The 20,020-nt window shown below is 48.2% G+C and overlaps 1 protein-coding gene across 1 annotated transcript in view; it reads right to left on the bottom strand.

Annotated features, from left to right (window-relative positions):
- The window catches only part of LOC137356922 (tropomyosin alpha-3 chain-like), a 42,748-nt gene that overhangs the window by 2,809 nt on the left and 19,919 nt on the right, over positions 1 to 20,020 (bottom strand). Inside the window, exons 6-7 of the mRNA XM_068022770.1 lie at positions 13,588 to 13,650; positions 11,978 to 12,047 (exon numbers count right to left, since the gene is read on the bottom strand). Coding sequence (XP_067878871.1) covers positions 11,978 to 12,047; positions 13,588 to 13,650 — 133 coding nt within the window. The remainder of the gene's footprint in view (positions 1 to 11,977; positions 12,048 to 13,587; positions 13,651 to 20,020) is intronic.

Genomic DNA, 20,020 nt, shown 5'->3' with positions numbered 1-20,020 from the left:
TTTTTTGTTGAGAAAGCATACAGGATCCTTGTCTTTATAGAGACATGGGAGTACAAAAGCATAGAATTTTGTGCTAAACCTTTCGAAATCGCTGGTTAGGCCCCAGCCGGGGTACTGTGTCCATTTCTGGGCACCACACTTTAGGAAGGATATCAGTCTTGGAGAGAATGCAGAGGACGTTTACTAGAACAGTTCCAGGGACGAAGGACTTGAATTATGCGGAGAGACTGGGAGAAGCTGGGATTGTTGTCCTTAGCGCAGAGAATATTAAGGGGCGATTTAATAGTCATGAAGGGTTTTGATAAGAGTAAATGGTGAATCTTTGGAATTCTTTTGACGCAGCGAGTTGTTGTGATCTGGAACGCGCTGCCTGAAAGGGCGGTGGAAGCAGATTCAATAGTAACTTTCAAAAGAAGTTCTACTCCTGGACTTTGGCTGCACTCTAAGTCACTCTGCGCTCCTGTGTCGGGGACCCCCTACAAATGATGACATGTTTATGGACACACCCTTGTGCTGACAGCCAGTGTCAGCCTCCCATTGCAAGTCGTTGGAAGAAAGCACATTTTCAACATGAAGGTACAGCAACAGATACAGTGTTCTAGCAAATCAGCAAACACGGAAATGATTAGGAAATGTGGTAATGCTCCTGGGATACTATTGTGAACCCCCCTACAGTCTTGGAATGCCTGCTAAAACCCTGCCTACCAACACCTGCAGCTAAATAATTGACTGGCACACGCTGTACCTTCTAGCACGAATCGGACGCCCAGCTAACAGTACAGTCTTGGCCAACGTTTCGAATTCCCTCAACCAACACCAGCAAAAACAGATGGATTGTTCATTTGCTGTACGTGGGACCCTGCAAACTGGCTGCTGCATTTGCCTGCATAACAACAGCCAGTAGGCCTCAAATTCATTGGCTAAGAAACACTGAGGACATGGAAGATGCCTCGTAACTTTTTAAATTCTGGTCTCCACATTACAAAAAGGATAGAGTTACAGTGGACAAGACACAAAGAATATATACAGGGATGATACCAGAACTGAGAGGTTATAATTATCAAGAAAGGCTGAACAGGCTGGGGCTCTTTTCTCGAAAAGAGAAGGCTGAGGGGTGACCTGATCAAGGTCATTAAGATTCTGAAAGGGTTTCGATAGGGTAGACGTAGAGAAGTTTGTGGGGGCGGGGGGGGTGGTGGGTAGAGACCAGAACTAGGGGCCATCGATATAAGACAGTCACTAATAAATCCAATGAGGAATTCAGGAGAAACTTCTTTCCCCAGAGAGTGGTGAGAATGTGGAACTCGCTACCACAGGGAGTGGTTGAGGTGAATAGCAGCGATACATTTAAAAGAGGAAGCTGGAGAAACACGACAGGAAGGAAAGAATAGAAGGATATTTCGATAGAGCGAGATGAGGAGGGGTTGGGAGGAGGCTCATGTGGAGCAGAAACACCGGCACGGAGCAGATGGGCCGAATGGCCTGTGCTGTACATTCTGCATATTTGTAACTGTGAGCTCCTTCTTTACCATCATACATTAATAAAACCCGTTATCTTCAGCTCTCGTGAAGTCCCCTGTCTCTGCACAGGGGCGCAGTCCCTCTGGCTAGGCTGCAGAGAAGCTGATAGTGACCACAACAAATTTTATCAACAATCGTATTTCAGCTGGGTGTAGCATGCTGGATTTCGGGTGGTGAGTGCGACTGGGAGGACCCCTTCCTATATCAGTCATAACCACTGGGTAATTTATGTCCCAGCTTGCACAGTTCTTGAAACTAATTGTTTGTTTAAACGGCAGCTGCTATGTCTGACAGCTGCAGCTCAGTTGGGTCACATTTTCACCCCTGACAGAAGGTTGTGGATTAGAGTCCCGCTCCAGAGTCTTGAGCGCAAATTCTAGGCCGACACTCCCAGTGCCACCTTGCGGGTGAGACATTAAAACGAGGCCCCGTCTGCCCTCGCAGGCGGGCATGAAAGGTCCCACAGCCACTGTTTCGAAGAAGGAGCAGGGGACATGTCCTGCGGTTGTGAAAGAACTACAAGTTCTTATGTCTGAGAGTGCAAATGGCTAAGTTTATTTATTGCAAAGCTATTATTTTGCTGAGTAAACGCAGGGTGAGCTCAGAGTTCTGTTACTCATCAGGTCCCCCCAGTCACGCTACTGTGCTTTCTGAGTGTTAGAGGCTGTGCCATTTGGGCTCCTGTGTCAAATATCTACCTTTGCCTCGGTGTGCTGCGTTTTTGAAATGTGGCAGATGAGAATGGACAATACACGCTCATTTATTCAAGAGTGATATAGATCTGGAATTGGGGTAAAATATTGGTACATCAGACCTGATTGTGACTGAAGCAGCTGGTTCTTGGGATTCCGCAGAATGCAATCTTGCAACAATAAATTGAACTGGCTGTATTTATACACCACCTTATCACATCAACAAATAGTCTCAGTTATTTATGGAAATCACTTTGCAATATACTGGCCATTCTGTGGGCACATGCATTCTAAGGCAGTGGTTATTTTTTACTGATAAATCTCACAACTCGTATTGCTCAAGGGCCCCTCTCAGAAAAGCTGTAGCTCTGAGTAATAGGATGTAGATTTCTGACTAAGTTCCCCTACCCAATGAGATGTGTGCAGAACCAAAGGAGGCCATTCAGCCCATCTTGTCTGTGCTACATCTTTGCCAGAGCAATACCAAACTAATCCCGCTGCCCCACTCTCTCCCCGTAGCCCTGTATAAATCCCCAAACTTATCCCACTGCCCCGCTCTCTCCCCATAGCCCTGTAACAATCCCAAACTTATCCCGCTGCCCCACTCTCTCCCTGTAGCCCTGTATCAATCCCCAAACTTATCCCACTGCCCCGCTCTCTCCCCATAGCCCTGTATCAATCCCTGAACTTATCCCACTGCCCCGCTCTCTCCCCATAGCCCTGTATCAATCCCAAACTAATCCCGCTGCCCCACTCTCTCCCCGTAGCCCTGTATCAATCCCCGAACTTATCCCACTGCCCCGCTCTCTCCCCATAGCCCTGTATCAATCCCCAAACTAATCCCACTGCCCCGCTCTCTCCCCATAGCCCTGTATCAATCCCAAACTAATCCCACTGCCCCACTCTCTCCCTGTAGCCCTGTATCAATCCCCAAACTTATCCCGCTGCCCCACTCTCTCCCTGTAGCCCTGTATCAATCCCAAACTAATCCCACTGCCCCACTCTCTCCCCATAGCCCTGTATCAATCCCAAACTAATCCCACTGCCCCGCTCTCTCCCCATAGCCCTGTATCAATCCCAAACTAATCCCACTGCCCCACTCTCTCCCTGTAGCCCTGTATCAATCCCCAAACTTATCCCGCTGCCCCACTCTCTCCCTGTAGCCCTGTATCAATCCCAAACTAATCCCACTGCCCCACTCTCTCCCCATAGCCCTGTATCAATCCCCAAACTAATCCCACTGCCCTGCTCTCTCCCCGTAGCCCTGTATCAATCCCCAAACTTATCCCACTGCCCCGCTCTCTCCCCATAGCCCTGTATCAATCCCCAAACTAATCCCACTGCCCCGCTCTCTCCCCGTAGCCCTGTATCAATCCCCAAACTTATCCCACTGCCCCGCTCTCTCCCCATAGCCCTGTATCAATCCCCAAACTAATCCCACTGCCCCGCTCTCTCCCCGTAGCCCTGTATCAATCCCCAAACTTATCCCACTGCCCCGTAGCCCTGTATCAATCCCAAACTAATCCCACTGCCCCGCTCTCTCCCCGTAGCCCTGTATCAATCCCAAACTAATCCCGCTGCCCCGCTCTCTCCCCATAGCCCTGAATCAATCCCCAAACTAATTCCACTGCCCCGCTCTCTCCCCGTAGCCCTGTATCAATCCCCAAACTAATCCCACTGCCCCGCTCTCTCCCCGTAGCCCTGTATCAATCCCCAAACTAATTCCACTGCCCCGCTCTCTCCCCGTAGCCCTGTATCAATCCCCAAACTAATCCCACTGCCCCGCTCTCTCCCCATAGCCCTGAATCAATCCCCAAACTAATTCCACTGCCCCGCTCTCTCCCCGTAGCCCTGTATCAATCCCCAAATCAATCCCACCGCCCCACTCTCTTCCCTTAGACCTGTATCTTCCCATATTTCAAATATTTTTTCACTTAACTCTCGAAAGGTGCAATGGTTTCTGCAACTATTCCTGTGGAAAGCATGCCAAGCTCCAACAACACTCTAAATAAGGAAATTTCTCATAACCTCCTCAGTCTTGGTGGCAATTGTAAATCAATGACCATTGCCACCGACGCCCCAACCACAGAAATAATCTTTTCCAATTCACCCCATCAAGACCTTGTCTCACAAGTCTCCCCTCAACTACAGATTCTCATCCATGGAGGTGAGCACAATATATAGAGAGATAGGAAACAATATGGGAGAGATTCAGAATATCAGTTCAAATCTAACAGTACAGCAAGCAGACACGTGCAAACTGGTGAAAGGTAACTTCAGCACTGATCTTAAGTTCTTCAGACAGAGAGTGATCAGTAGGGTGGAGCTGACTCCAGGAAGCAGAGTGGCAGCGGAAACATTTACAGACAGTTGAATGAATGCAGCGATGGAGATAATCACACCCCTCGCCTGGATGTCAGCCGTGGCTCACTGGGTTGCACTCTTGCGTCCGAGACAGAAGGTTGTGGGTTCGAGTCCCACTCCAGAGGCCCGACCGACCGAGGGAGTACAGCAGTGCTGAAGATGCCTCTTTCAGCGCAGAGGTTAAACCTGTCGGTGACTAGGGGTCAATCTTTATCCCTCAGCTTAAAATCACTACAGAACAGATGATACAGGTCATTATCACATCTGCTGCTCATGGGATCTTGCTGTGTGTAAATTGGCTGCCACATTACCTACATTACTAGAGTGACTTAAAAAAAAAGTACTTCATTGGCTGTAAAGAGGTGAAATGCAACATCTTTCATTCTTTCACTCATATCTATCTTGTAACACCTTGCATCATTTCCGACAGAACAGACACTCCTTCCAGATTCAGACAGGCTGAAATGTTTTATTCTTAAATGAATGGTACTGAAAGGAAGACAAGGTGCATTAAAACGTGCTTTAGGTCATGGGGACAAGATACAAATTTAAAAAGAAAATACAGCTTTCATTACATAGATGAGGAAACTGGAAGATGAATATTAACAGAATACATAAATCGCAGCGTACAACAGAACCGTGAGGATAGAAAACATGAGGTGAAGTCGGGAAGCAAAGTGGAGAGGCACATTCAGGACCAGGCAAGCAGAGGGCAGGCGGACATGGCAGAGAGAGAGCGAGAGTGTCCAGGTGAGAGCGTCACAAAAACGCAAAGCCTAAAAACAACGTTCCACAGCCAGGAGCCGCCAACAAAAGCCGAAGGCACGATAGGCTCTCGCTGTTCGGAGGCAACGGAATTATCTGTACAAAGGAAGCAGGAAAGAGAGGAGTGATGACATGAACTTCAGACCCAGCTCACACGCCGTTTGAGGACCAGAAGCTTTTAGTTTCTCGGAATACGATATAGTAATATTAATTCTCTCTTTGCCAGGTCTCTCCCCAGTTTCACTGTGATTTTAAATTGACCTCTCGTCACTGCGTCCCTGGACAATCCAGGCTGTCCTTATGACTGAGGAAGTTATCTGTTAATGGTCAAACATTGTCTTGGTGTGTATCAGTGGCTTAAAGAATCTGCCTCAAACAGGAGATCCTGGCTTCAAATCCCAGCAGTGCCTTTGTCTTATTAAAGAACAGGACCACTTAGTTCAGTCAGTCAGGTAGCAGTTCATGGCCAGAGGGCAGGATAATGGGATCACAGAAGGCTCGGCACCAGCACAGGCTCAATGGGCCGAGCGGTCACCTGCGCTCTAACCCTGGACACAGTACGGAGACAGAAACTGAAATATTTTTAAAATACGTGGAGAGAGGAGGAATGCACAAGACAGGAGTCTGAAACCTGGCCATTTTTTGAATGTTGCAATCAAGCACTGCAGTCCTCAAAGTGTGAGCGATTTCAAAGGCAAACACTCCAGGCCATTCAGAAATGAAACACTAAAAGCTAGCTCTTCCCACACAGATTCATACCTACCCCTCGGAGGACAAATAGTATTGACATGATTTTTTTTTAAAAATTCTCTTTCTCTCTTCTCCCCCTTTTACAATTGTACACAGTTCCCCTAAGTCCGGTAACTGGGCACATTTCCTCTCTGCCATCCCTCAATAATCAACCCTCCACATAATCTGGGAGTCCCTCACATTTACCTAAAAGTGTCTGTCTCTGAGAAGAGTATTATTTGGGAGATGGGCTGGGCCAAGGATGGTAACCCATAAAAACACAGGAAGCAGCCATTCTTTGAAATAGCTCTTACTACCTGTGACAGACTAGTACTGTACCCCAGAGTTAAACAGTGACAGACCTGTCCCCACAGTACTGTACCCCAGTCTTATACAGTGACAGACCTGAAACCAGCACTGCAACCCAAAAGAATCCATAAAGAGGAAGTGTCACAGAAGGTTAGACAGATTGTATAAAGCAGTGTTATGGGGCAGGTGCATCAAACTCATCCTTAAAACCCATTAGCCTCCCTCAGCTGCATTCACGCCGGTCAGCAAATGAGCACAGAGCAGTAGTGGACTGGGGGCAGAATAGTTTGGCTGCCCTTAAAGTTCAGGAGAAACATAGGAGGAGGGAACTACACACTAGATGATGTGGGAGGGAGAAACAGCATACCCGGCCTGCCCAGAAGGTTCTGGGGAAACGCTTCAAATTGACCGGCACGTTTTAGCAGACGAGACTGGAAAATAGCGCTCGCCTGGAATGGAATGTTTATTGTTTTAAGTGCAGCAGACGTACAGGACGAGCAGTGTGGATAGCATGTGGTACTGCTCTTTAAATAGAGGATAGATCGCCCAACCCAGCAATCCCAACTGGTCGTAATGCAGACTTTGCACATTAAAACCTGTATGAAAGAATCTGTGGTACGTGTGGGAGGAGAGGGGGCAGACATCATACAGAATATCCTCAATTTCTAAGCATTGAGCAGTGGCATTTTCTACTTTAGCAGGACAGAGCTGATGACCGTAACCTAATTTGTCAGACAGGAGTCCCACAGGATTGGGTGGAATGCTAGTTTTACTCTCCCTAGTTTGACACCCCCACCCCCGACCGTCCTATTACCTTCTGCTGACTGCAATGCAGAGTCAAATCAGGATGTAAAATCAGTGTTGCACCCGATCCCATGAGTTTCCCAACAGACCAGACCAGTCAGGTTAAAATTGATCTCTCACACAGATTCCTTTCAACACTCACATTCCCCCTTTTCCAAGGCTGATTGTACCAGCCTGTTAAATTTAAAAATAAATGCCATGCAGGACAGATGCTGCAGGAGGGGATTGCAAGACTGGGCGAGCTGCAAGTCCGGCAACAAACGGACTAAGTGAGCTGCAGACATCCAGAACGCTGCACCGAATCGCTAAAATCACAAATGACCAAGATAATCTGTATTTAGGGCGGCACAGTGGCGCAGTGGTTAGCACCGCAGCCTCACAGCTCCAGGGACCCGGGTTCGATTCCGGGTACTGCCTGTGTGGAGTTTGCAAGTTCTCCCTGTGTCTGCGTGGGTTTTCTCCGGGTGCTCCGGCTTCCTCCCACAAGCCAAAAGACTTGCAGGTTGATAGGTAAATTGGCCATTATAAATTGTCACTAGTATAGGTAGGTGGTAGGGAAATATAGGGACAGGTGGGGATGTTTGGTAGGAATATGGGATTAGTGTAGGATTAGTATAAATGGGTGGTTGATGTTCGGCACAGACTCGGTGGGCCGAAGGGCCTGTTTCAGTGCTGTATCTCTAATCTAATCTAATATAATCTTAATCACGTTGCTGTCTGCGGGATCTTGCTGTGTGCACATTAGCTGCCAGATTTCCTGCACTTCAAAAAGCACTTCATTGGCTGTGAAACGGCTGGAGACAACCTGAGGTGGTGAAAGGCGATATAGAAATGCAGGTCTATCTTTTTTTTACACAAGATCAGCCGGAAAAAATCCACAAGTTTTAAGGGACAACAAGACAGCTGAGGATCAATGAACCAGACAAAGGTGAGGATGGGAAAGGATGGACCCCGAACATGACCGATAAAAGGAGATGATCTTCGATTTTAACTAACAAGACAGAAGACGTTTCCTCGTCCCAACAATCCACTGAGAAAGGTTTTCTAGCTGATGAAATTGTATGTTTATTAGTGTTTTACGCTCGCAGATACAGTGATGAATGAGATTATGCTTTTTAAGAACAGAGGCGTATGGGTTACAGCATCTACTGACTCTCCAGCTGAAACTGAATATGCGCCAGTCATCCCAAACCAAATCCACAACACACACCCAGTTAGAGAGTGCAAAACCCACACAGCAAGCAAGGAGTGTTACAGTACACAGCTCTTCAGAGGTCAGATATATGAGGGGTTTTGATAGTGTAAACATGGAGAAACATTGTTCCTACTGGCAAGAGAGGTCGGCAACCAGAGGGACACAGATTTAAGGTAACTGAGGGAAAGAGGAGGGGAATTTTTTTTAATGCAGCGAGTTATGATGATCTGGAACGCGCTGCCTGAAAGGGCGGTGGAAGCAGATTCAACAGTAACTTTCAAAAGGGGAATTGGATAAATACTTGAAAAGGTAAAATTTGCAGGGCTGTGGGGGAAAGACCAGAGGGGGAGTGGGACTAATTGGGCAGCTCTTTCAAAGAGCCAGCACAGGCATGAGGGGCCAAATGGCCTCTTCCTGTGCTATACGATTCTATGAAAGCAAGCCTTCTAGCTTTTGTGCCATCGTTGGGAGCTTGGAGAACAGTCATCAGGCATTGTTAGACGACGTATTCCCTCCTTTCCCCCGATCAACGGGGCTGGAAGTCCCACATCCGGGACCGTCTGCACCTTTAAGAAGGGGAGGAAATCTCGGGGATTTGCCTGTCGCGTCAAGGACTGGTCCCTGGATAGAAAAGTGCCAACAATAAGCTGCAGTCTGACTTCCCTGTTAAGGGGTCTGTTCTCAGGGAGCAGATCCACACAACCGCACCAGACGATGAAGAGCCCGCGCGTAGATTCTACAACAGGGTTGCGGTTATCAGCCGTACAGTCGGGCAAAGGGTGGGGAGGCAGTTGTGAGGGATGGGCATAACCAGTGATCTGGTCACCACTGCCCGTTTTGAAATTGTGCTGTGAACACAGCGTTGTGAGAACTCTATCCTCCAGCACACTCCAGCTCCAGAAGAAAGCATGCAATTAAATGTTATTGCAGTGATACCACTGCTTCCTTTCAGGTGCTGGATATAGTATTCCCGCAGCTATGTGGAGTAGCATTAGGTGATGGCACAGGCACAGCAACTGCATTTCAACCAACGAGCTGGGTTTCGCAAGGCATCAGCGATCGTCACTTTAGACACGAGCGCCGTACGCCGTGGTTAGAAATCGAGGCGGTGCACTAGGCTGAGCATGCAAGGGCCAAAGAAACCAGGTATTTACATAGAGGTCATGTCATTCAGAGCATGGTCCAGCTCCTCGCTGATGGCTTTATACTTGAGTTTCTGAGCGTACAGCTCGTCTGGTGGAGCGAGAGCGAGACGGCGGCAGTGGCCAGATTGTGAAAAGGAGGTGGAGGAAACCAGCCAGAGAATGCCATGGTGATCCGGTTGGGAGGAAAGAATGTGGGGTAGATTGTGGGGGGGGGAGGGAAGGGAAGGGATGAAAAGGAGGTTGGAAATAAGGGGAATGAATAAGAAAGAAAAGTTGAAATGTTAGAACAGGAAAGTAAATTAGAGTGTGATTTAAATACAGTAACCACCTGAACGGAGACAGGACAGAACAGTTCAACTTCTACCAGTGAGCGTGAGATATGCTGATCCCAGTAGCAGCATGTATGTGACGTGCCCGTCCCAGATCAGTTTTACAAGCACTCACCATTATGAAGTTTCCAGCAGTGCCAATAACTGCTCCGTTATTGCTTTTAAGCAGGTGGGAAGTCACAGAGAGCTTGATGACCTGTTCGCCAACCCCCTTCCACTCACCCTGACGGCACTGGCTAAAGTTCAGTCCTAGAGGTATCCTCCCTTACCTTGGCCAAGTTACCACAGTTTCACCTGCAAAGGTAGACAGTGTGTGCCTGCAGGCTATTCCAGCACAGGGGGGGCGGGGGGCATCGCCACCCAGAACCCGGTCTGGTCCTGCAAACACGGTACACACTTCCCAGCAGGAGTCACTGGCTAGCGGTCAGGAAGGGGTAAACCCTGGCGCGTTTGGCTTGTTCCTGACCCCGGCTGTGATCGGGGACTGAAGCGGTCTTGCCTTGCCCGTTTGGCGCAATCACGCCCTGACTTTTACGGACTGAGCCGGCGGTGGCTGGGGATGGCTGCAGTGGGGAGGGATCTCTAAGGTAGAGGGAATGCAGAGGGTGGTTTAGCGGTCAGCAGGGAGTCTGAACGATCAGTCAATCTCTTGCGCGAGAGCCAGTGAAATCTCAATCCCAGCTGGCCAATGTGCTATTGTGTGGCTTTCCTCTCACGGCAAGAGAAACCATCAGCAGAACCCAAGATTTCCCGGGAATGAAGGAAACAGATTTGCAGGCCTACGGGAATCGAGCGGGGGTAGTAGGACTGAATAGTGGAGTGCCAGCATGCACCCAATGGGCCGAATGGCCTCCTTCTGTGCCGTTAATGACTCTGACTCTGTGCTGGGAACGCCTGGTGAAACCGAGCGTTACGAGAAGGCCAGAGCAAAAAGCAGATGGATTGCGTTCGCCGAAACACCAGCAGAAAACCCATGGAAGTAAAACAGGATTTGACTGATTCACTCAAGATTAAACCCACGTGCTCCCAATATGACCCACACTAAGGCAGACCACCTGTACAAAGATTCTTTATGTAGAATGTACAGCTCAAAAGGGCCATGTCAGTGTTTCTGCTCCACACGAGCCTCCTCCCACCCCCTCTTCATCTCACTCTATCACCATATCCTTCTATTCCTTTCACCCTCGTGTGTTTATCCAGCTTCCCCTTAAATGTATCTCTGCTATTCCCCCTCAACCACTCCCTGTGGTAGCGAGTTCCACATTCTCACCACTCTCTGGGGAAAGAAGTTTCTCCTGAATTCCCCATTGGATTTATTAATACACTGTTCAACAACTCACTAAATTAAGCTGTAACAGAGGGACAACACTGTAAATTATCTACAGGGTCACTGCTTGCAGTGACAGCCAAATTCCTAGAGTAATTTTTTTTTTTAATTACATGGGATTTTCAAACTGCTGGTTCGGCGCTCATAACCCAAGTTTAGGCTTGGTTTTCCACAGGACCAGGAAATGAATGGGCCTGATCAATGGGTGAATCGCGTCACCTGGATTAAAGTTAAATTCCAGGTGCTGTATTGATTCAGAGGAGTAATATCGACTGTTGGATACGTCACATCAAGGTGAGGTGCGGCACAGGGGAATCAGAGAGGGCACAGTGACAGAATCTGCTGCGGCAATGAATAGGCCCGCACCAAGTGAGAGCTTGACTTGGTGGTAGCACCTTTGGCTGCAAGTCGGAGGGTTGTGGGTTCAAACTCTCTCTCCAGCCATTAAATTAGGCAGTACCCGCTGTCAGACGCGTTGTCTTTCGGAGGAGACATTAAACTGCCCGTTCAAGTGTGTGTTAAAGAGCAGGGTTGCTCACCTCACTGTTGTCACAAATTGTAACTTCAGAAGTAATTCATGGGCGGTGCAGCGTGTAGGATGCCCCGAGGTGGTGACAGGTGCTATATACATGCAGGCTTGTTCTCTGCTACTGCTATGATTCCCGACACGCCCAGTTGCTATTTTATCTCCAGTTTCCCTGTATGACGTGTACATGAAGCTGATTCCCATCTGTACAACATTAAGGGCCCCACAGAAGCAGCTACGGCTGGAATTCTCAAAAGCTTGGCCTACTTACCTTCTAAATCATCGATGGTCTTCTCCAGCTTCGCTACGGAGCGCTCTGCAAACTCTGCACGGGTCTCAGCCTAAAGGCAACAACACACAGGGTAAAGGCAACTTGCATTTATATACCACCTTTAACACCCAGTAAAACGTCCCAAAGGTGTGTCACAGGCACATTACGAAACAACATTTGACACCGAGCCTCGTAAGGAGACATTCGGACAGGTGACCAACAGCTTGGTCAAAGAGGTCGGTTTCAGGCAGCGTCTTAAAGGAGAGGTACAGAGGGAATTCCAAAGCTTAGGGCCCAGGCCGCTGAAGGCACGGCTACCAGTGGCAGAGTGATGGAAACGAGGGATGTGAAAGAGGCCGGAATGAGCACAATGGGAGAAAATCCACACGAGGATGAGAATGTCAAGATTGAGGTGCTGCTGGACCAGGAGCCAATTGTAGGCGAGCAAGCACCAGGAGTGAAGGCCAAACAGCACTTGAGAGTTAGGAGACAGGCAGAAGAGCACAATGGAGTAAGTGGGGGGGGGGGGGGGGGCGGGGGGCGGTTACAGCAGATGAAGCACTACTGCCCCTCATGACCACACAAAGGGAAAGTTACATTTGAGCCATTGCTGGACTGAGAGCCAATGTAGGTCACCTAGCACAGGGGGTTATGGGTGAATGGGACGCCCTGCATGCGTGGCAAGATCGCAGCAACAAAAAAAAAAAAAGAGTTGGAAGGCAGGTCGGGCACAAAGTGGGAGATGAAGCTTCAAAGCGCACAAACCAGGAAGGTCCCAGTGACAAATCAGTCAGGGTCATGGTCCCTGTGCCCTAGCAAGACACGGCAGCCTCTGTGGGGCGTGTGCGCCTGTGAGCAGTGGGCGAGGATTGAAATCAGGCTCAGCTGTAATATCCTCCGCAGCCTGAAAAGCAGGCACAGTCGGTCCAAGAGTGTAACAACACTTAAGGCACATTATACATCTGTTGCATGAGGTTTCCACTATCCACATTGCTCTAAATTCGGCCAACGATTGCATCAGAGGACTGCATTACCATAGGTCTCACAAGCTGCCCCATCTCTCCAAATTACAGCAAACCAGTGAAGTTAGACTCCCTCCTTTTCCGCAACGGGAATATCGGGACTCAAGCCTCCAGAACATCTTGGCCGGAGAGTTGGTACCAGGTAGCTAACAGGGGACAGCAGTAGAGGGTCTCCCACTTTGGTGTTGCTGGTTAAGATAGCTGGTAGCTGCACTACCCCCAGTTGGAAAAAAATCTGGAAGGGATCCGGCACAGGCACGATGGGCCGAAGGGCCCCCTTCTGTGCTGCATGATTCTGTGAAGTTAGATGACGTCAGCCAGAGCACTAAAGGAGAGGCATGATGATTGGGCTCAGCATGAATGACCATTTGGACAAAGCACCAGAGGGAAGCCATGGAACCATATCCCAAGGAGGTAGATTAGTACATGAGGGAGAGAGGAACAGAAAGATATGATGGAAGTATGAGATGAAGTAATATAGGAGAGGGCACACGTGGAGTATGGAACAGTTGGGCTGAATGGCCTGTTCTTGTGCTGCAGATGCTTTGTAATGTTATTGTCTTGAACCAAAGAGCAAAGCATTCTCACCTCCTTCAGTTTATCAGTCAGGAGTTTGATTTCTTCCTCATATTTGTCTTCTTTTTGGGAGTACTGCAAGGTGGGGGCGGGTGGGGAGAGAAAAAGAGAGATTGGATCAAATAATGTAAGACATTGTACATAAATCATATCTCTTACCCCTTACTAAATACAACTGCAGGATGTGGGAGCGGAGGGAATTCAACTCCGTCAAACATATTTATGTCATCGAACCAAATTAAGTTACTTTTTAACACAAGGACCTCTTTAACCATCAGTTTACAGTGTGAGCCACAGTAACAATATGCTGATATTATAGCAAGGGGAAAAATATGCTTTTATATGATTCACGAGTGCCACACTCCCCATCACTGCCTTCAGCAGTGTGCCATTGCTCCCCAATCTCCCACCGAGCTTGATAGAGGGACAAAACGACGGGGCCCCGAGTTTTAACTTCAAACGTGGCTCTTGGGAGACAGGGTGGTGTTGCGGACTTTGTCTCCTTTATCCCACGGCATAATCAGAGTTTGTAGAAACACTATTCGTGGCAGGGTTTGGGCTTAGACTGAGGGAGTGACTAGAAACAGCAGGAAAAAAAAAGAAAACAGGACATTGGCGGGCAATACACCCATAGCTCAAAATAGGCACCGCTTTATGCAGGAAGGACGTTTTTAGCATGTGGAATCGTACCCAAGGCACAGTTGCCATGGCAAAACCAACAGACAGAAAGGTAACTGGTGCAGATCCGCTTATGGAAGACGCTCAGGAATTCATAACAAGCTTAACTTATGTATTTTAATTGCACATATTTCCTGATTTGCATTCACACCCACTGGAGGATCAGGAAGCAGATCAGCCTTCAAATTCAGCCTCCCACGTCACGGCATAGAGGCGACAAAGAAAACCTCAGTGCCATTTAACAACGTGCATTTATACATGCCCTTAGTACATGCCTTTGCAGCCAATGAATTAATTTCAAAGTGCAGTCACTTTACGTAGGGAAACACGACAACCAATGTACGCATAGCAAACTTCCACAAACAGCAAATGAAGTTGGTTGAGGGAGGAACTTTACTCAGAACATGTTTAAGCCCTTGAGAAAGGATTGAGCCTATCGTCAAAGCTGACATCCCAGTGCAGTACTGAGGGAGTGCTGCTGTCCACTGGAATGGTACAGGTGCCAGCCTGTGGCTCAGAGTCAGAATTTGGCGGGTTCAAGTTCTACTTGGGAGACTTGAGCACATAATCCAGGCCGACACTTCAGTGCAGTCCTGGGGGTGGGGTGGGTGGGTGGTGGGGGGGGGGGGGTGGGGGCGGGACAGCCGGGAGGGAGGAGGGTGCTATACTGGCAGAGGTGTCATCTTAAACCGAGGCCCTTCTGCCCCTCTCGGGTGGAAGTTAAAGATCCCACGGCTGCTATCGGAAGAAAAGCATGGGGAGTTCTCCTCCCGGTATCCTGGTCAACATTTATCCATCAACCAACATCAATGAAAACAGATAATCTGGGTCATTATCTCATTGTTGTTTGTGGGAGTTTGCTGTGCGCAAATTGGCCGTCACATTTCTTACATTACAACAGCGACGGCGATACTCCATTGGCTTCAAAGCGCTTTGGGATGTCAAAGACGCTATAGAAATGCACGATCTTTCCTTAAGCCAATGTCGCATCTGCCTGCAAAAGACCCCATGGCACTGTTTGAAGAGAAGCCGCAGGACTCCCAGTGTCCTGGACAACATTCCCCCTCCCGCCCCAACTGGTGCCACTAAAAAAAAACAAGTGTGTTAACTGGTCTTTGTGGATGTCAATGACACAGAATCACTGCCTACATTAACAGTCACTGCACTCCAAATCCAATACACTGTGTGAAATGCTGAGAGATTCATCTAGTTCAACCTGGTAGTCGCACGATTTAACAATAATGGAGCTGTTAACTAGTCATGGCAATGGATCTCCATCGATACCCTACCACAGACCGAGACATTAGGTGAGGAAAGCACCCAATGGCGGACAGCCTTGCAAACAATGGGACCCAATTATAATAACTCCATTAGAAACAGAGAATGCTGGACGCTCTCAGCCTCTCAGGCAGTATCTACGTGAAGTCGGAAACAAATTTAACGTTTTGCTTTCACCAGAAGATGCCCAGCTTTCCAGCATTTGCAGTAGTTTGCTTTTGAATATAACTGCCAGCCGGCTAGCCCTTTCGCTGCCTGGCTTCGTATGTGGGGGATACTTTGAGATCTTATTGTGAAGCACACAACAGCAAACAAAAAAGGATCGGGGGGGGGGGGGAAGGGTGGAGTTAAGAGGAAAGAGGAAACCAGGGAAAAGGGTAACCCTACCTTGTCAGCCTGGGCTTCCAGTGACTTGAGATTATTCGTCACATTTTTAAGCTCCTCTTCCAGTTCTGCACATTTGCTGTTGGTGCAGGAGAGGGGGAATGTGGGAGCCAGGGTGAGGGGAATGGTAGGGGAGTGGTGGGGCGGGGAGGAAGGAAGGAGGAGGGAAGGGGAGAGGAATAAGTGACGAGACAGAGGTAAGAAAAAGCGACCAGACGATGGGTGTGGGGAGGTGGGGAAAAGAGAAAGAGAGAAGCAATCAATAAAGAATGAGTGGCAGACACAAAAAAAAATAAAAGCTGCAAACGCAGGGAAAGACGGAACAGGAAGAGAACCAACGGTGGAAAACAGAGCAGCACGTACCTGCCGAGGGATCTCAGGCAATCCATTCTCAAAATTTATGCACAGATTCTCAATTTTTGTTTTGAAGTAAAATATTATATGTATGAGATGATTAAACACATCAGTAAAGTGGGTCACCGGTACGAAGGATAAATTGCAGTTAGCGTCAAGCAAATTTTAAAAAAGCAGTAAATTGCCTGTCACGTTGTCAGTTAGGGAACTTTCGTTCAAAAAATATTCACGAGGGTGACGGAATTGTGAGAGACTTGCTCCACACAGCCACCTATTGGCCAGAGCCCACAACTACACCGTGACAGTTGACATAGCAAAATTGAAAGGGGCACGTTGACACAGAAATTTAAAGTGGAAAATGTTGATAAAAGCATAACTGAAAAAAGTTTGGGGGCAGAAGCAGTGTTGCCTGCACAAAAAATATGCATATACACATATACATACGCATACATAAATCTCCCGGGGCACTGCATACAGGCAGTGAAGACCAAGTGACTCCCTCAGATGAAGTGGGGTTAAAGGGTGCTGCATAATTGAACATGGGTACACATATCAACTTCAATCTATTAAAGTCATACATTTCATCCCAATTTTTAATGGATTACTTTGATAGCAGTCATACCAATTTGGGAGGCGGAGTTGGTTGGAAGTGGAGTTTCTCCATCAGTATAAACAGAGGAGCTGGGAGACACAAAAATAAGGTGCTCTGGAGCCCCCACTGGCAAGTGAGCTTACTACAGCGTGACGCGTTTACATAGCCCGTTTCCATTGTAAATAATTTGTAACAGGAAAAGTTGACATACGGAGAGCATGCAGACAATTTTTTTTTTCCGTATAGATATTTAGTAAAGGGACTTCTTTAATCAAAGAGAAAGAAATGTTTAGAATAATCTGCCAGGTAGGGTGGTCAAGACAAAAACATTAGGAACTCTCAAAATACAGCTGGATGATACAGTTGGGTTGTTAAGAGAGGAATAGGCTTCAATGGGAGAGTTAGGTTCTGGAGAATGGGCTTTGACAGGCTTAATGTCCTCATCTCCCTGAATTTTCTTGCATATTTCTGATACATGAACAGGGGCAGCGCACGGGCAGTGCAACGCATCGAAACGCTGCGGTGCCAGAGAAGTTGAGAAAGACGCTGCCCGCTCCACAGAGCTCATGACCCCCAGCTGTGCTGAATAGAGGTCAAGCATTGGCTTAGAGGGAGAATGGTGGGGGGGGGGGGGGGGGCGGGGAGGAGGTGGGGAGTGGTGGAGAAAAACAAGAAGGATAAGGCATCTCAGGTAGGGCTGCCATCTTTAAACAAGGCTAAGACCAACCAGGAAGCATCACGGAGGTCACCGTCAAAAGTCAGATTAAATGGTCAATCATGATCTAAACTGCACACGGGATATTGCGGTGCACAAAAATAGCTGCCCTGCTTACCTACACATTGCAGGAACTCTTTCCTCCACCCCCCGCTCCCCCCCCCCCCGCCCCAAACAAGCTGCTGAGGCTGGGGAGAGGGAGGGCCCAATTGAAAGTTTCAAAATTGAGATTGGTAATTTTTTTGTTGGGTATGGGTCTTAAGAGTTACAAAGCCAAGGCGGGTAAGTGCCGTTAAGATACAGTTCAGCCACGGGCTTACTGAGTAGCGAACCAGGCTCAAGGGGCTGAATGGCCTCCTCCTGTTCCAGTGCACATAGAGAGTTGAGATATCAAAGACTGTGCAATGGAAGTGTCTTATTCCTGTAGTGGAGGTAAAAACCTTGGAGTCATTTAGGAGAGTTAGGTTTCGGGCTAGACAGCCTTCCTCAGTGTTTATTAGATTTTCTGACAGCTTTAATGAAGCTGTCTCCCCTCCCAGTTATACAGTGACCGCAAATTACATGGTAGGAAAGTGCCTGTCCCTCTACAGTGCTAAAGGAACGCCATATGTCAGAACTCTGGCGCTTTTATATGCTGCCTCTGTACAGTTTTGGCCACATTTTCAGACCCAAGAACTTGAGTGACTCTATACCCACAGAGCTAACCTCGCTCTCTGCGTTCTGTACAACTTCTCATCCTTAACGGTTGGGGCAGTCTGAATGAGGCCCAGAGTGGGACAGAGATGGTCCAGGGAGAGGAACACTGTGCTGATGAGACTTTGTCAAAAAAAAAAAATCAACCAGCCAGTGTCCCCATGGAAGGGGGAACAGCAGCAAGCGCAAAAATGGACTGTGGCTGTAAGGCTTCTCTATTAGAAGTTTCTTCTTCTTCTGCTTCGGCCTCCTTTTCTCGAGAGACAATGGGTAAGCGCCTGATTGGACTGCCACAGATGGATTTTCCTTTGCACCGGGAGATACACTGTTTATGGTATATTTCTATGTTCTCTTCCTTCATCATAAATTTGCTCCCTCCCCCACACCTAAACTGGATCCACCCTGCGGGTATGATTCCACGGGCATCACTCCCGAGTCACAGTCACCCGTTAAGAGCGATTGGATAGGGAAGTGAACTGGAACTCGAGTGTTCTCTGGGCTAAACACAACTTTGCCCTAGTGTCTCAAACTTTGCATTTTGGAACGATTTAAGTCAAAGCAAAAGTTTGGCACGTGCTCGATTAGTTTTATTCTCATCAATCGCAGCATTGTGTTCTCAGTGGGATAAAGTTTAGACGTTTCAATAAGGTTAATGGAAACCACACACTGGTAGAATGATGCTCAGTGTGTGCCTGCAATAATGGGTATTAATGAAATAGATTAAGATGGTCAGAACACAAAATGTTATGTTCACCGGCTGCCTAATACCACCATTTCCTACTTGTATTTCAAAGTTTAACAGCACTGCAATTTTATCTCAACACTCAACTGTTAATCAGAGTACTGGGCTCCACAATGTAGGATATATTGAGGCTTTACCACAAGGACTCACTAGGATGCTGCCTCCTGGCTGTTCTCCCACATTCTACCCTCTGTAAATTGGAGAGGGTCCAAACCTCTGCTCTTAACTCACACCAGTTCTAATTCATCCATCACCCACTGTGCTCACTGAGCTACATTGGCTCCTGGTCATCAACAACTTGATTCTCATCCTTGTTTTCAAATCCGTCCATGGTCTCACCCCTCCCTATCTTTAATCTCCTCCAGCCCCTACACCCCTCCCTAGCTCTAATCTCTTCCAGCCCCTACACCCCTCCCTATCTCTGTAATCTCCTCCAGCCCCTGCACCCCTCCCTATCTCTGTAACCTCCTCCAGCCCCTACACCCCTCCCTATCTCTGTAACCTCCTCCAGCCCCTACACCCCTCCCTATCTCTGTAACCTCCTCCAGCCCCTACACCCCTCCCTATCTCTGTAACCTCCTCCAGCCCCTACACCCCTCCCTATCTCTGTAACCTCCTCCAGCCCCTACACCCCTCCCTATCTCTGTAACTTCCTCCAGCCCCTACACCCCTCCCTATCTCTGTAATCTCCTCCAGCCCCTACACCCCTCCCTATCTCTGTAATCTCCTCCAGCCCCTACACCCCTCCCGATCTATGTAATCTCCTCCAACCCCTACACCTCTTGCTATCTCTGTAAACTCCTCCACCCCTCCCTAGCTCTAATCTCCTCCAGCCGCTACACCCCTCCCTATCTCTGTAACCTCCCCCAGCCCCTACACCCCTCCCTATCTCTGTAATCTCCTCCAGCCCCTACACCCCTCCCTATCTCTGTAACCTCCCCCAGCCCCTACACCCCTCACTATCTCTGTAATCTCCTCCAGCCCCTACACCCCTCCCTATTTCTGTAAT

Source organism: Heterodontus francisci, chromosome 46 (genome assembly GCF_036365525.1).
Source record: "Heterodontus francisci isolate sHetFra1 chromosome 46, sHetFra1.hap1, whole genome shotgun sequence".
Lineage (NCBI taxonomy): Eukaryota > Metazoa > Chordata > Chondrichthyes > Heterodontiformes > Heterodontidae > Heterodontus > Heterodontus francisci.
Note: the sequence above shows the minus strand (reverse complement) of the source record. Positions and strands in the feature narration are given on the sequence as shown.